The 17015-nt window shown below is 39.0% G+C and overlaps 1 protein-coding gene across 3 annotated transcripts in view; it reads left to right on the top strand.

Annotated features, from left to right (window-relative positions):
* OSBPL10 (oxysterol binding protein like 10) overlaps positions 1 to 17015 on the top strand; it is a 120306-nt gene that overhangs the window by 47227 nt on the left and 56064 nt on the right. For all 3 annotated transcript variants that reach the window (XM_066991945.1, XM_066991944.1, XM_013192712.3), the window contains exon 4: positions 5344 to 5535. In XM_066991945.1, the coding sequence (XP_066848046.1) occupies positions 5344 to 5535 (192 nt within the window). The remainder of the gene's footprint in view (positions 1 to 5343; positions 5536 to 17015) is intronic.

The following is a 17015-nucleotide window of genomic DNA, read 5'->3' as shown; positions in this document are numbered from 1 at the left end:
TCCAGTTTGGATGTTATGTAGATTCAGTCGTTTGAGCTTTAATATTTCTGAATGGTCTGAATGTAAATTAAACAGATCTGTGCATATTTATCTTCAGTATTTGCTTGCTTAGGATGCATTGGAAAAGATGTAGATAGGAATTAAAATACTGAATGGTGGTGTCTCAGTTGTAATTACTTTCTGACAGAGTGTGACTTCTCGTTGCTCTAAAGCTGTACGCAGGGATTGGTGCTGTGCTATATAGATATGCAGAGGAGTAAAGGAATGTCATTTCAGTATTTATTATTCCTGTATAAAACATCTGTGGCACAGTGCCTGTGAAGGAGATGACGATTATCATCCATAAACAGATATGACAAATAACTTCAGAAATTAGTTTATTGATCTCTGGAACATTGCATTTACTTTTGAAAATAAGCAAAACTGTTTGCTTCTGGTAAATGGTGAAAAACACTTCAGCTTCTCTGTGAACAGAAAGAACAGTCTCCAGGGAAAATGTCACGAAACATTAGTATAGTTTGGGCTTCCTGTACTTACAGTTACATTATTTTAATTGTTGGGATTTGGGGTATCCAAATGGAAGCATTCCATATGTCACTTGTTTTTAAATCTTGGGGATGGACAATGAATTAAAATAAAGATCTTAACCCAAGTCTGTGTTAGCTAGGCATATTTTAGGTAGTTTTAGTTCATAGAGCAAGGACAAATTCAAGTTACAAATTACTCTTTTATTGTCTCCTTTATTTTTCTTTTATTGGATTCATTTTATTAGCAGGCAAGCTGTTGGAGCTATGGTAAAGTGTAGCCTCAGGAAAGAGCATTTCTAATTCCTCTTGGATGCTTCAGCTTGTGGGCTTCTTGACTCATTATTGGCACCATGAATTACTAATTGTTGAAGAGCTGATGTCTTCCTTTCATTAGTCTTTTCATTATTTTCTTTTTCTATGCGCAAACCAGAAAGCAGAAGGACCAAAGGAAACCAGATATGATAATAGAGGTCCAGATCAGTCATATAAGCAGTGCTAGGGGGAAGAGCAGGAAATTAGGAGTAAAGCTCTGTCTGTTACTGTCATTGCTTTGATTTCCTGGGAGAGTGACTTTGGGAAAATGGCTGTTGTAGTATGGTGTGTAATTAGATTGATTTTAGCTATGGAAAACATCATGTTGGCTTTAATGTTTTTAACAAAAAAAGAGAAAAATTGATTTTTACACAGCTGTGTGTCTAAATGCAGAAGAGATGCCTTCCCTTCCCAGTTTTTAATTTGGAGAAGTTCTGCACAAGAAGAGTCAAGTATTTGGCTGGAGTAGAGGTGTTGACAACGTGTTGTAAAATTTGAAAGTACATAAAGGGCTGAGTATGTCAGTCCAGGAGAGGTCTCTTCTGGAATTGACAGGAAGAATTTGGCAGAAAGAATTAGCTGCCACCCCTACATCCTTGGGATGAACAGGCACAGCTCTGCTGCTGGTCCAGTTGTCTGTGCTGGGTCTGGTGCTTCCAGCACCGAGGAGTGGAGCCCCACTTCAAAAGGCTTTTTGAGTGGTTGTAGAGACCGTCTACTGCAAACATTTGTCCACATTTTGTATGCTACTAGTTTTTGCATCTCCAAGTGCTTCCCCCTTACTAGCGTTAATTCCTTGCAGTTTTGTGTCATTTCAGTCAGTATTCAGGTTTTGCCCCAGTCTCATTGGTGGGTGAGGGTATGGCAAAGAAGAACGGTTTCATCTACGCTGGAATTTTATATTTATCTTGGGGACTTGCCTAGGGCTAGCTTTATGGGTAGCCAGAGGTCCTAGTGTGGAGTTCATCTTGGTTTTGTATTTTTGGTACATCCTCTAAAGAATAATGCCAAATCAGATGTGAGAGGATTTGTATAGTGGGCTGGTAGAGTTTTATGGCACGCTGCTTGGAAAAACAGGGTTACTAAATGGAACTAAGGTGTAAAAGGACAGAAAACAAAGAGGTGAGGAAAACTTACAGACCTGTAGGAGCCATTCAAACCAATGTATTTGGCTCTGATGTTTGGCACAGGCTGTGGCTGTATGTGCTGATTCTAGATGGCTAATCTTTCTGACTCGGTGTGCTGTATAGGATTGATAACTATCTTGTGGTGAGGAGAGGTCTCTAGGACAGGCTCACTGGCAGAGGTGAGCTCTCTCTAAAGATCCCATAGCACTGTTGTAGGGCAAGGCTTTCAGCTAAACACCAGGCACACCTGGCAGTGTGACATGTTCAGCCCTTGCTGGGTCATGAAATTGTATACGTAGAGATTTGGGGTTACCTATGGTTGCTGTAGCAGGACAGCCTTCCTCAGTACCACTTGCTACTGAAACTACAGATGGGCTGGTCTTCCTGATTCTCTCTTCTGTTCCACTGCTTCCCAAACTCCATGCCCTAAATGAATGTCCACTACCAACAGCTGTTTCAAGCTGCCACATGCTTTTACAAAACGTAACGAAAAGCTGCCATAATGGCACTCTGGTCCCACAGACTGTTCGGTCTGCTTCAGGTCACAGTTTAAGAGTGTAGCTGATGTAGCCCAGTGACTTCGTATGCACTACAACAAATCTTGCAGTAAAAAAAAACTAACCTGGATTGAGAGAGTCCTTAAAATGATGGGCGTACCTGTTTTTTGGAAATGTCTTCGTTACTTATTTGTGATACAAAGATAATTAAAAAAATGCAGCTAGCTGGCAGCTTTGATACTAATGGTGCAGTATCAAATGTATGACTCCCAAAGGTTTAAGTATGGTTTGGTGAAAGGCATATTGTGTTAGGTGACACTGTCAAAGAAAATGGGAGGTGTGAGCTGCAGTCGGGGGGGTCTGGGAGCACTTTGAGTCTGTTGTGATCCATAGGTGAGCTGCAAGCAGTTCTCTGCAGTTTGAAACAACGTCTTGAAGCAAAGTAGCATTGAATTGCAAAATAACATAATTGTTACAGATATTAACTTGAAATACGTGTATAGATCAATTCATGAATGTTTTTCAAAATGTGCAAGTTACATGAGATAACTCTGACAGCTATTTTTTTCTGAAAGCCATTTTTCTCCTAGCATTCCTTCCTGATTCTGTGTTTAAAGAGAAACAGTGCATGGCTTTTTTCCATAGTTGTTTTATATTACTTTTATTATTCGCAGATCTGTAACTTATTTTTTCCCCCAAAGAAAATCAAAATGTAATAAAACTCAGCTTCTCAGAGCATGTTGTTTTCCTTAACATGAAACTAATGGATAGGCTCACTGTTTTAAATTGCTGCTGTTCTATGTTTTATGATCAGTTTAGCTACATGAAGGTAGCAGTCATGGTTTTTTAATATTGTGATTGCGTGATACTAGAACCTCAGCGATCCTCAGAAGATTTCATTCTAAATATAACTTTTATTAAACTGGAGGATAAGTTTATCTTATGCTGAAAAATGAAATTATTATATTCTTTCTCTGCACCCAAAATTTCATTTAGGAGTATTCTCATGCTAGTCAATTTAGAAAAGAAAAAACAGTAAATATATTCTGCTATCATACTAGGGATAACCTTTTTCTGTGAAACTTATTTAAAAAGGAAATGGAGTCACATCCAGTTTCCCTCAACCCCTTCTCCCAAATATCTCTTCTGTTATTTTAAGCTGTAGTTAAGTCTAAACAATGCTATTTCAAATGGAAGGTGAATTTAAAAAAACGGCAAACTTCTGTGCCCTTAGAACAAATTCTACCCCCATGCCATATAGATATCTTTTGCCTTAGAGTCAAATCCAGTTTCAATGCAGTTGTAAATTATCAGACAGAATAGATAGTTTTATAAATGCCTGATTCTGCGGATGCCTGTTATTATAATCTTAATAGTTATGGTAGCAAAGAATGCACAGAGTCAGATCATCACTCTTGGAAGTGTTTGTACATGGAAATCCAGGCCGCTGGAATAATGCTTTTTTCTTTGAGTACTAAGTATGTCTGCAGTAGCAGCTCTTCACATACTGAGACTCTGATATCCCATTTTTAAAAAAACTTACAATGCCTCAAAAAGTCTAAAGTCTAATTTGGGGGTGGGTGGCAGGGGGAACATAGAACATATTTCAGTTTTCCATCTTGTTAGTGCTAGATACTCTGCCTAATCATCTACAGGCAGTGTACTGGTAACATAATGCGTGACTTTAATTCCAGTGCTAGCTGGAGCTTGTCCACCTTGCATTTAATTTTTTTTAAAATGAAATAACTACAGAATTGCAAAGCTTGAGAGTGACTTGTAAGGGATAGGCAGAGAGTTTGTACTCAAATAATGCTTTTGTGCTCTTGCCATTAGACTTAACAGTAGTCCCCCACGCTCACAGTAACTCTCAGAAATATTGAAAGCTGCCATCATTACTTGTGCAGAGTTTGTAGGAGAGATGAAATGGTTTTTCACCCACAGCGCTGTGTATTTACCTCACTTTCTTAAAGTGCTACTAAATGTCACTCTCTGAATTGGTTTGTGTTTTATGAGGTAGGAATTATTCTGTTTCAATTTTAAACTTGCAGGTGCAATTGGCAGTTTAAATAGAAGAGAAAAACCTTTTTATATTGCACTTATATGTGATGTGTCACAGTGTTCTAATGCATATCGGAGCTTGACTGCAGAAAACAAACTGAGGTAGCAACACCGATAAATGATTGAAGAGCTTTCTTCACTCCTATCTAATGTTCGGACTAAATTTATAGGTTGTATGTAAAGAGTATTTATGTTGCAGATGCTGCTGGAGATTTATTTTTAGCCTTTTTTGTATTTACTGTTCATCCCAAGAGTACTCCAAAACCTGTTTACAGTTTAAGCCATGTTTTGGTTCAGACTGTAATGTTAAATTGGTGTGTGGATTGGCCTTGTTAAAATTCCAGCTCTGTTCACGGTCAAAAGACAGCACTGTACTGTTTCAGATGTTCATCAGGTAAAAGCATTAAATTTTTTTTTCCTTCCTTGCTTTTCACACTAAACCATTTGACAAATTACGGGTCAGTGAGTTCATTAAAGATATTCGTAGTGGCATTGTTTTAATCTGTCTTCAAAATCCTTTGTATCTTTCCTAAAAAATATGGTTATAGGAATTTTAACAGCATGTTAATATATAGGAGTTTGTAGAGATTTTTGAGGAGGCCAGTTTCAGACAATCCAAGAAACAAAGGCAGTTGCCTCATGTTTCTGAGAAGATCCTGGCTGAGCAATGTAGATGCTTCAAAAGGAATAAATCAGTCCTGAGCGCTTAGATTTCCAGGTTCAGGTTTGTGAGGAAAGTAGAACAGCGCAAACCTGTAGCGTGAACTGCAGATTATTTTTGTGTAAAGGTTGCTAATATCAGCATTCTGTTGCTGCTTCTAGAGCATTTCATCCTCACGAAGTAGAAGCTCATCTCTGCTTCCACCTGGGACAGCTAATTCTGCATCTCCTAGTGGCCAGAAATATATGAATCAAAGTGGGCCAACTGTTGTTACCATTACCCATCACAAATCACCTGCAGCTGCCAGAAGAGCTAAGAGCCAGCGTTCTGGTCAACTCCATGAAGTCAGAGAGGTAAGAGATACAAATCTGCTGTAACTTTTTATTTTGCTTTAGAATCAGCAATGCAGTGTGACAAGTCAATAGTTCTCTTTGTTTCCTAATCTGTTTGACTGCTTTGTTTTGATCCCTTTTCTGAGCAAAAGGCTCTCTTTAGTTCTGGCTCAACTTGAGGTCTGGTGTGCACAGGCTTTTTATGCTGATGTTAAGATGGCTGTGTGCAAATGCATTGAAAGATCAAGTAGGTTGGCCATAGCTCCCAGACTTTGCAATGGTGCTTCAATGCTGGAGAAACATCTCTTTGAAGCTGCATGCAGCAAGACCTTTCCAATTAGAAAGAGGACTCTAAAGGATTTAAATGTAGAAAGAAAAAACCCAACAACTTGAATGAGTCTGATGAGTGAGTGTGAAAGAAGGCACAGCTCCTCCCACTCAGCAGTTTGTTTCTATATGGCTATGGTCTTGACTGTGTTGTCAATTTTCTATTGTTGGCCCTGTGATGGAAGAATGCTTCGTTCGTATTAAACGGATGAAAAGCAAAGAAGAAAGTGTATTTCCTTCAATGTATGGTTTACCAGAGTTTAAAAAGTATAACTCCTATCCTGATTTAAGTCTGTGTTCTAGAAATAAAAATAGTATGAGAGTTTTAATCTTAAGTAGTAGGGCACACATTCACAGAGTTCACTTTCATCTTTTTGCATCTCTTGTAATTTTTGCTTTGTCTGAACTTCTTGCTATTTTCTAATAGTGCCTTTTTAAGTCCCCCTCCCACCCTTTTCACCAAAGAAACTGTTGGCAGCCTAACTGCTTTAAAGCATTCTTTTAACACATTGGTTTAAAATGTCTGCCCCAATCCTTTAATATGCAGTCCTTTAATTTACAATCTGAAGAATGTCCTTTTAAGTCCTTGAATGTTATATAAATCGAGAACTTTTAGTAAGAATTTGAATAAATTATCTTAGTATGTTCTGACATTGAGGATTCAGATTACACATCCTGATGAAGAATGGTTGTTTTTTATTCTAGTAACATTAAAAGTGAGAACTTCCCTTGTATTCTGTATTGTATTAACAATGCTCATTCCCTGCTCTGGAGAGCGCACTGATTGTCACCCGCATTAACTATATTACAGAAAACACACGTCTATTTGTTTTTCATGAGCATATCTTGCTTTTGCCTACCAGTCATCTCCCCCAAGTTGTTTCTACCTTACTAAATGTATTTGTTCTCTTAGGTTGAATCCAGAGAGTGCCTTACTTGTCTTAATAAAATAAACAGTGGGAGTTGTAGCAGCTTTGGGGAATGAAGCTGGTTGAGGCTGAAAGGAATTGAAAAATAGAGAATTAGTATGTGTGCAGTTCATAATAAGTTGGAAAGAGACAAAATCAACAAATGCAAAGAACTACATTTAGGAAGGCAGAAACAAATACTAGTCTAAAGTAAAACACAGAATAAGCGGCTAGGTGTCATCTCTACAGAAAAGGCCTGGTGGTTGCTGACTCATTTGTTTGCAGACTGTTGCAACGTGATGTCATTGCTAAAAGGTAAATATGACAGGATTTTAATCTGTAATCATAGCAGATGATAATTTTCCTATATTTAATGTGAGTCACACCTCAGCTGGAGCACTGCCTCTGTGAGAACAGGTTAGAGGGCAACAATATACATTTTAGATACAAAGCATACGGTAATGTTTGAAAGCTTAAAAGAAATTAGTATTTTTCAGAGAAAGAAAATGAAACTAAGTTAAACATAAGATTTCATTAGGAAGTATGTGAAGTTTACCTTCTGTGCACTGAATTTTTTATTCTTTATTTTTTTCCTGCTTTTTAAAGAAGAACATGTTGGAGTCAAAAATCAGTCTCTCTGCCTTCTTTCCCAGTCTCTAAGAAATGGCTGTGTGACTGATCCTCTTTCCATCTTGTGAAAAGATAAGAATCTCTTTGTCTGATTCCTTAGTCTGGAAAGATTTCATTTCAATGACATGTTCTGTGTATTTCCTTCTCACCTGTTTTCAAGAGCAGATGTGACAGACTTGGGTTTATTTTGCCTGCTTTTTCAGGGCATGTTCTTGTTCCTTATGACTTGATGGTGACTGTTTGACTTACCCTCCTTTGTTAAATTTATGAATAAAGAGATGGAGCCAGAGGCATTCACAAAACTGCACTTAAATCCCTTTTAGTCCTTTTTTATCAGAGGAGAAATAAGAACTAAAAGCACAAAAACACCCCCCCTCCCCCTTCTCAACACCCAAATCTTTGCTTTTTATTTGGAATTTGGTATGATTTGGATGAAGGGACAGGACTGCAAAAGGTTTATAGATCTTTGTTAGTGCTCTCCTTACAGAATGAAGTAACAGAAGCTTTGACATCCAAATAAGCCTTTTTTAACGTACTACAAATAGGACTATGTTAACAAATCTTATATATGCAGTAGCTGAATCAATGGAAAGAGTTGATACACTTCTGGTAAATGGGAAGAAGCATTTTTTGTTGTTGTTTTGTTTTTTTGGGGGAGTAGTATTTTAAACAATGTTATGGTAATACTACAACTTTATATATGAGACCTGTGAAAAACAGGAGTGCTGCAAAAGGGTAATTCTTCACTTGGGTCATATGGTCTTCATTACCTTGTGTAACATCCCTGGAAAGTGCTGAAATTGAAATCGCTGCTCGATTCTGGACCAACTTGTCTTGATTTGACCATGTTATTTGCAAACAGTGAAGTGCATCTTCATGTTGCAAATTGGACAAATGTACTCGTATATTTGACATATTGCAGTGATATTTGCTAATACTTGATTGTTCTTTTCCCATTTATGTTCATAGTGAAAATTAACAATAGATTATTTTCTGCTGTTGTCGGTTATGGCTAACTTAACTTTTTCTAAGGCAGTGTAGAGAACTGTAGTGTAAAAAAGCATCATAGCAAAAGGTCTAATTAGAACTGAACTGATGTGCAAAATTTCATAGAAGTTGTAAAAGTGACCTTATAGGTCCCCAAAATGACGCACGCGGCATTTCTGTTCTGAAATTAGAATTTTTCAAAATGAAAAATTAGAGCCTTTTTTCAGAATTTTGAGTTTAAATTAAGCATGGATATGGAGCTTTTGGCTGCTATAAAAGCTTTAATATTCAGAATACTTTTTCATAGCATTGAGTTGAAAAGGAGCTAAGGAACATTGTTTTTTATGATTTTTTTTGTAAGACTTAAAATAATATTCTCTTAAATGAGATTTTTGCTTCTATTAACTTGATGTTAATAGTTCACTCTGTACTGATTTATGAAATGCTCTATCAAAAATGTAACTTACCATATGTTAATTTGGAAGAATTGATGTACTATGTATTGCGTTTTATGCAGAATTATTCGAGATCCTACCTCTTTATTTGGGCCATAATTTATCAGTAAAAGAGTGCTTCCAACTGATTTTTAGTAAGTGATTTTATGGTAAACTAATTGTGTGTGGTCTTGAAATTGCATTCTGTTTTTTAAACTATGCATATCATTTTCCTCATGGCAATTTGTGGTAGAAGAGTTATACTTGCAGAATTCTTTACTGTAGGCAGTCAAAATTAGCTGGATCAGAAAGCCGCGTGGCTGCATCACACCTCGTATTACATTCTAGCTGCCATTGAAGTAGATAATAGCAGCACACTTCATCTTGGAACGGTGTTTAATTTGGCTGAGAGTGATTAGAGTATACCCTCTGCCAGTGTTACCACTGTTGTTAAAGAACCTAGAATTGCAGCTTGTGAACGTTTTGTAGCAACATATGTTATTTACAGAAATTTAGAGAAATTAAATAGGATTAACCAAAAAAAAGATGGAAAAAATATTTCTTTCAACATTTTAAAAGGTTGAAAGAGACGTTTCTGACCCCTCTGAAATGCGATATATGCTACAACTTGTGGTATTCTCCAGTAGACTAGTCATTGGCATGTGTTCTGAACATCTGGTGCAGTGAGATCTAGATTTCACAGGGCCTCCACCAGTGTGACATCCATTTTACGTGCCAACGGGCAGTTCCAGAATTTGGAAAGGGCAGCTTTTTGGCAAGATGACAGTCCTGCTGCTTCTTGCAAGTCCTTTGCTGCATATTTAAAATCATTACCTTTTGATTCCTATGGGACTTATGCAAATAAGTTCTTTGTTTCCTCTAGAAACGTGTGTTCCTTCTACTGTATGAAAATACCATTGCGAACATGCTGAAATTTCCTTCTAGCTGTTCAGCAGTGTTGGTGTGATTAGTTGCTGTCCTTGTAGACAAAAGGTTAATTTAAACCATACAGTAACAGGTGAAATTAATTGATATCTACTGTGGCAGTTTCTTTGGGGTCTATTTCATTTGTCTATAGAAGTGTCATTTCCTAAAGCTGTTTGTTCTACCTTAAGTTAGTATTGCAAAGATCAATAAAAACATGTCTCCTTAAGGGATAAATGGGTTTCTTAAATCTGCGATCAGGCTAGTACCTTCCTAAGGAGTAAATGTGGATGCGCTTATAAAAAATTACAGTACTATAAACCAATAATTATTAAATTGCATAGAGTAAAGGTGAATACTTTTGTGTTATGTGAATAACACAAAAGTACATTTGAGGTCATTAAGAATGCATACAGGTTGCACCTTTCTAAACTGCACCTTGTTCTGTGCATTTGATTTTGTATTCAAGCAAAGGTTGAGTCATCCAGGATACCAGATACACAGTCAGGGAGAATTAAGGTTGCTATGGGAATCACAGAACAAATGTTCTTCTAAATTACACCATTTGTCCATGTGAGTTATTTCAAGAGTGAACCTGGTTTGTTGTTTCTGGGTGTTGTTTTTTTGTTGTTGTTCCAAATCTGAAAAATATTAATGATGTAAACAGGGCCTCTTTTTATTAAAATTTTCTCAGACTGTAGTTGAGTAGTAATTGAAAATGTGCAAAGATGATCATTTTCAATCACTTAATAAATGGCATTTTCTAAGTTCAGGATAATACATGTATGATAGCTACATTTAGAGGCTGCTGCAGCATTCATTTTCTTAAGCAATTGCAGAGAAACTAGGATTACTATTTGTGGTTATTAGAGCATTTCATTAAATGTTAACTAAATGGTAAGCTTCCAAAGGAGCTTGAGAAATAAAATTTGAAGGAAATTCAATCTCCAACTTCTGCATGCCTTCAAAACTCTCAATTAATTTTGTAAATAAAAACAGAATTCACCTGTTCTGTGTGAAATAGAGCAGAGCATATATTTGCCTACATTTTGTAAAGCTACCAGGCGGTTCTCTCACTCAGATAATGCATTAGTTTCAATTTCGAGTTGACAGTTTGAAAATGAAGCTTTGAAGCAAACATGCTTCTGCAAACCTTATTTTTCAGATTAGAGGATCACATTTCATGGCTGCTTGTTTAGTGGCCTTACAGGGCAGGTTTCTGGCTGGCCGGATGCAGTGATGATCTTCACAGCAAACCCTTAACACGACAAGGTGCACTTAACTTCTGCACCTGTGTTTATAATGGGTAGGACTGCTTCCAAAATACAGGGGCTATTTCATTAACCCACATTCAAGCACTGTTTTTATTAAATTAAGTCGAAGACATTTTTGAGTGTTGTTAGTGGCAACACATGATAGCGTAATATTAAGTGGCTACCCAAGTTTCAGACATTAAGTATAGAAAGCACTTAAGTAATTTCTGTCCAAGAGAAAGTAACCATAGAAATGTCTCATATTTTATGTGTACTATTCTGTTTACATTACTATATACATTTATGTAGGGACTTATTATAGTCTTCAAATTCTTGTATAACACCCAGAGTGCTGTATACTACACTTAAAAATACTGAAAACATTTTGATTTTAAAACAAATAGAAAATAGTAAACACTATAGTCGATAGTTGGTTATAGTCGGTTATAGTTGGTTATATATAGTTGATAGTCGGCTGAATATGAGCCAGCAGTGTGCCCAGGTGGCCAAGAAGGCCAACAGCATCCTGGCCTGTATAAGAAGCAGTGTGGCCAGCAGGTCTAGGGAAGTGATTGTGCCCCTGTACTCGGCTCTGGTGAGGCCGCACCTCGAGTACTGTGTTCAGTTTTGGGCCCCTCGCTACAGGAAGGACATCGACGTGCTCGAGCGAGTCCAGAGAAGGGCGACCAAGCTGGTGAGGGGTCTGGAGAACAAGTCTTACGAGGAGCGGCTGAGGGAGCTGGGCTTGTTCAGCCTGGAGAAGAGGAGGCTCAGGGGCGACCTTATCGCACTCTACAGTTACCTGAAAGGAGGCTGTAAAGAGGTGGGGGTTGGTCTGTTCTCCTACGTGCCTGGTGACAGGACAAGGGGGAATGGGCGAAAGTTGCGACAGGGGAGTTTTAGGTTGGATGTTAGGAAGTACTTCTTTACCGAAAGGGTTATTAAGCATTGGAACGGGCTGCCCCGGGGAGGTGGTGGAGTCACCATCCCTGGAGGTCTTTAAAAGACGTTTAGATGTAGAGCTTAGGGATATGGTTTAGTGGAGTACTTAGTGTTAGGTCGGAGGTTGGACTCGATGATCTTGAGGTCTCTTCCAACCTAGAAATCTGTGATACTGTGATACTGTGATACTGATAGCTCTCATCTGTTACTTAACAAAGACCTGATAAGCAGCTTTTGCAACACGTCCTTATAATTTCCCTCACTAATGCTTGGCTTTCAGGTTTTGAATGTTTTAAAGCCTTGTGTATGCTACATTGAGGCTTTTAAGGAGCTGTTTGCCTGCTTCTTGGTTGCAACCCTGATTTCTGACTATTTTTTAAAAATACAGTTCGTATCCCTTATGACTAATAACAGTTAATCCAGCAGGGTAAATTGAACTCTGTCTGCCTGAATTTGATACACGCTCCTCTGTAGCTTTGTGTTTCAGCTACTAGATGTATACCTGTAACTGACTGAGGACATACAATATGAAAATGATTCACATATTTGTCTCTGACTCAGGAAACATTGTCTTACATCCTCGTACATATTGCTCAGTGTGTTCTGATGATGATGTCTACTCTGTTCTGGGCTGACTGCTTGCAATTTTTCCTCGCAGAGATCCCCAGTTATCCAATTGCAGTTTTATTGGTAGGTCTATGCTGGCAGACACAAAGCACATGAATTTGTGTAAAAGTTGCTGTATAAATATGATTTGCCCATATTACAGTACGTCACAAACTGGCTCAAAACCATGGCAATGTATGTTGAATCACCTCAGTGATGTGAAGTTACTGATGTCAACTTCAAACCAGCTGACAGCCTGCTTTGGTACGGTGGGAAAAGTCAAAGGGTGGATTTGCAGTGCTTTGTCTCTGCATCACAAGCCAAAGGAGTACACTTTATCCAAGGCTTCCCCTATGGCCCAGGAAAAGCACGATTAGATGGCATTGATAGTAACAGTTCACTTGCTTTTCAGAAAACATGAGCTGAACTGATTGTAAGATGGGAAAGTAATACCTACTTTGATTAAAACTGAAGGTCATTCCACTGTATACTGTGCATGTGAGAGTTGTTTAAAGCATACTTCATGGTAGTTATAAGCAAATCTATTTATCTTCTGGCACAGTGGCTCCCCAGATTATGAAAGTGAGGTGGGATGTGACAGAAATAAAATAAAATTTTATTTTGCACCTACTACAGACTAGGTAGCTAATTGGAAGGGGAGTGAAAGGAAGTTAAATTAAGGATAGAAGAGAAAGGGAAGAGCTTGGCGCTCTTAATCCCAGGGTCACGGGCTTGAGCCCCACGTTGGGCACTAATGGGATGTAGTCCTTCTTGAACGCATCCAACATGGGCTTCCCATACACTGCTGAAGGACAGTAGTTTTTCAACAACTGCTCCAACATGGGTCCATACCATGGGGTCCATCTGTCAGGAGCAAACGTCTCCAGCATGGGTCCCCCACGGGCGGCAGCTCCAGCCTGGGGCCTGCTGCTGCAGGGGCTCTCCATGGGCCGCAGCCTCCTCCAGGCCACATCCACCTGCTCCACCGGGGGCTCCTCCACGGGCTGCAGCGTGGAGATCTGCTCCGTGTGGGACCCCTGGGCTGCAGGGGGACAGCCTGCTCCACCAGGGGCCTCTCCACAGGCCGCAGGGGAACTGCTGCTGTGTGCCTGGAGCACCTCCTGCCCTCCTGCTGCACTGACCTTGGTATCTGTGGGATTATTTCTCTCTACATTTTCTCACTCTTCTCTCCCAGCTGCTGTTGCACAGCAGTTCTTTTCCTTTCTTAAATCTGCTCTCTCAGAGGCACAACCAACGTCACTCACTGGCTAAGCTGTGGCTGGAGCTGGCCTTGATCTGACATGAGGCAGCTCCAAGACTCTTCTCACAGAAGCCACCCCCTGCAGTCCCCATGCTACCAAACCCTTGCCAAATAGGCCCAATACAGACACACTGGAAATCTTCATCAGAAGTTTGGAGAATTGCTTATATGCCACACTGGGCTACTCTGTATGGCCATAGGTGAGTTTATGTATTCTGTGGTGGAATGAGATACTTTTTTTTTATTTTTATATTTTAAATCCAGTGTTACATTCGCTAGTGATGCGTTCTGAGAGAAAGCTCCCCACTCCAAAATCCACGTGTTGAAATGTATAATTTATAATCCAGTGAAATGTGGCCTTTTATCTTCTGAAGACTAATCTTACTCAAAGTACAAAAAATTGCTTTTATCAATAATACGCTATACAGTGGTGAACTAATAGCATTTTTCTGTGGTTGCTGATGTTGACTTAATGACTAGCAGCAACCTTTTAGGTGTTCTTTTGAATGCTTAATACTCACAAATGTACCTTAATTGTCAATAATCAAAATATGCTTTCCAGTTCTGTGCTATAGCTATTAACTGCACTGAAGTAATCCTTCTGAAATGTAAGAAAAACTGCTGTTCAGAAGAGCTCATAGAGTAATGTACTTGTGAGTAACATTTTAATCACTAAAACTAATGACTTTACTTGCAGATATTGAAGTAATCCTTATATTAAAATTAAACAATCTAATTTTCTACAAGAAGCTTTTCAGAAACCGTGTTCTCAGTGCTGCATTCTGTGGTTTAAAATACAACAATGTGCTTCCTGCTTGGCTGGATGACAGCCAGTTGCTGTCCAAGATTTACTTGAAATTGCAAGCTCTTTCCTTTTGCTTCTCAATTTTTGGTTCTTGATCCCTGGGAGCAACTCAGAGGGAAAAAATCCCACCAACCTTGGCAGGCATTATGTGCTTTTTCTCTTCTCTGTGCCTTTACCACACGATCCCTATACCCCGCTCCCCTTGAGTCATCTTTAATAGCAAACATAAGTCTAAATAAGTGACTATTAAGAAGCAAATGCTCAAGGAAAGAGCTTGTGAGACGTGGTGGGGAAACACAGCAGTTACAAGTCATGCTTTGGTACAAGCCTTTTGCAGGCAGCAAATGGCATGCATTACCTGCACATGCGTGGAGTATCCCCAGAGAGCTCTAGTACAACAGGCAAATAAGAAAACCAGTTATCTCCTGCAAAAAATAGACACCGATCCCCAGACTGCTCCCTCCAGTGGCAAAATGACCAGTGCTAGATTGATACTCAGCACTTGGAGGGGGAGAGAAGAACAGCCTACTCACCCTGATTTGCGGAGATAGACTCTATCAATGAGCAGTACTTGTCTGCATAATGCTTTTTCACTTGTTTTTTTTTATTACAGGAGCCAGATCTTAGATCTTAGTTAAAAAAAAAAATAATAAAAACCTTCTCATCTGAAGACTTGCTGATTGGCTCCATGAAACAGCCTGAAGACAGCTGACAATCAGAGGAATTTTTTCTTCCAGTGTTTCAGTGCTGTTACAGATTTTATACGCTCTTTGGTGTTAGATCTGTTAAGAATATCCTGGCTTTTGTTCTGAACAGAGACATGCTTTTGTGAGACAGGTGGCTAGGTCAGCTTCTTCTCTTGCTGATCTGTTTTAAAGCATTGAAGGAAAGGGAGTGGTTCCTCATGCATACCTGAGTTGTACCAGTCTGAGAATTTCTCAGGAAAGTGGATTACTTTTTCTCCTTCAGTCTTGGAGGGAATGTTTAAAGCTTCCAGATGGATCTCCAAAAAAGACCCTTTGTCCCATCTTTCCTCTCTCCCTCCATATCCAGACAGCCCTTACGAGCTAAAAAAGCAAACAAACAAACAAACAAAAACCTACGACGACCTCCAAAATACAGTCTGATTATTGTAGCTGTGCAACTAACAGCAAGGGAGCTTGAAAGTGTGGCTAGTAATTTACTGGACAGTAGGCCAATGAGTAAGAATTCTGTAGATCATCAATGAGTAATGAACGCTGCTTTCAAAAAGTACAGTGATACTATCTTGTAAGGATATGCAGCAAGTGTCCAAGTTGCAGAATTTAAAGTTATAAAACAGGAATTGAATGCATAGTGCTGACAGAGAGTGGAGCATAGGAGTATATGAGTAAATTAACCAGACAAAAGGTACATGTCAGGAGATGCTAACTAACAGGTAGCTGCTCCCTAGAGTGTAAGTCGTTTGCCGAGGTCCCTGGAGAGCTCATGGCCCATGGTGAAGTGCTGATGGTGACCAGTGGAACAGCATCAGCATCAATGGGAACAGCAGATTGAAAGCAATAGCTAAGGAAAAGAAACAACCAATTCAGGCTCCCTGCTTCATACTGTGTTTTCTACTGGTTGTCTTAGGCTCTGCTTTTAGAATCAGTCCTAATGACATTTGTTCCTCTGTTTCCTCACAAGGAACCACCCTGTGGAGAGCACTATGAGAAGACTGAGCAAAAAAAAAACCGAAATAAAACCCCAAAGGAAATTATGTTTTGTCAGCTGAGACAATGAAGATATGTAGCAACTGGCTTTTCAGTTGTTCCCTTAACAGAGATTATGTGGATTTCTGGTTAGGGAAAAGAGAACAGAATAGCAGATGGTGGTAGGGAGGCTTTTTTCCGTTTTTTTTTTTCTTTTTTCTTTTTTTTCTGTCTCCTTCTCCAAGGGAAGAAATAGAATTGTGAAAGTGGCAAGAATTGAAAAGAAAATGTGCCCTGGTGCTTAGCTGCCACCCTGATTGTCAGAGGTATAGTTCTGTTTGTTCTGTCACTTTTTGTGGCTCTGTCTGCAAATTACATGCCAAGTGAAAATTAACTTGCTCCTTTGAAGCTTCATTGATAGGATGTGTGTGTCTAAGCCTTAATAACTATTACATAACAGAGTCATTCCAATTTTACTGTTCATTGTTTGCATCTTTAAAATAATTGAGGTCAAGCCGGTTGCTACCCTGAGGTGACAATAATAGAGAATTTACGTGCTTTTTCTTTGTAACGGGAGGGAAGGAGTGATCAAGAAAGGACAATTGATATGGATGTCATTATCTGGTTCCATCTTTCCAAGATGCTTTCAGAGTATCTCACTTAGTGTTCTAGGATCTTTTCATAAAATATTTTTTCTCATTAGCGTAGTGACGTTCACAGAGGCTACTGTGGGTCTTCATCCAGACTGAAGCTT

This window comes from Anser cygnoides, chromosome 2 (genome assembly GCF_040182565.1).
Source record: "Anser cygnoides isolate HZ-2024a breed goose chromosome 2, Taihu_goose_T2T_genome, whole genome shotgun sequence".
Classification (NCBI taxonomy): Eukaryota; Metazoa; Chordata; class Aves; order Anseriformes; family Anatidae; genus Anser; species Anser cygnoides.
Note: the sequence above shows the minus strand (reverse complement) of the source record. Positions and strands in the feature narration are given on the sequence as shown.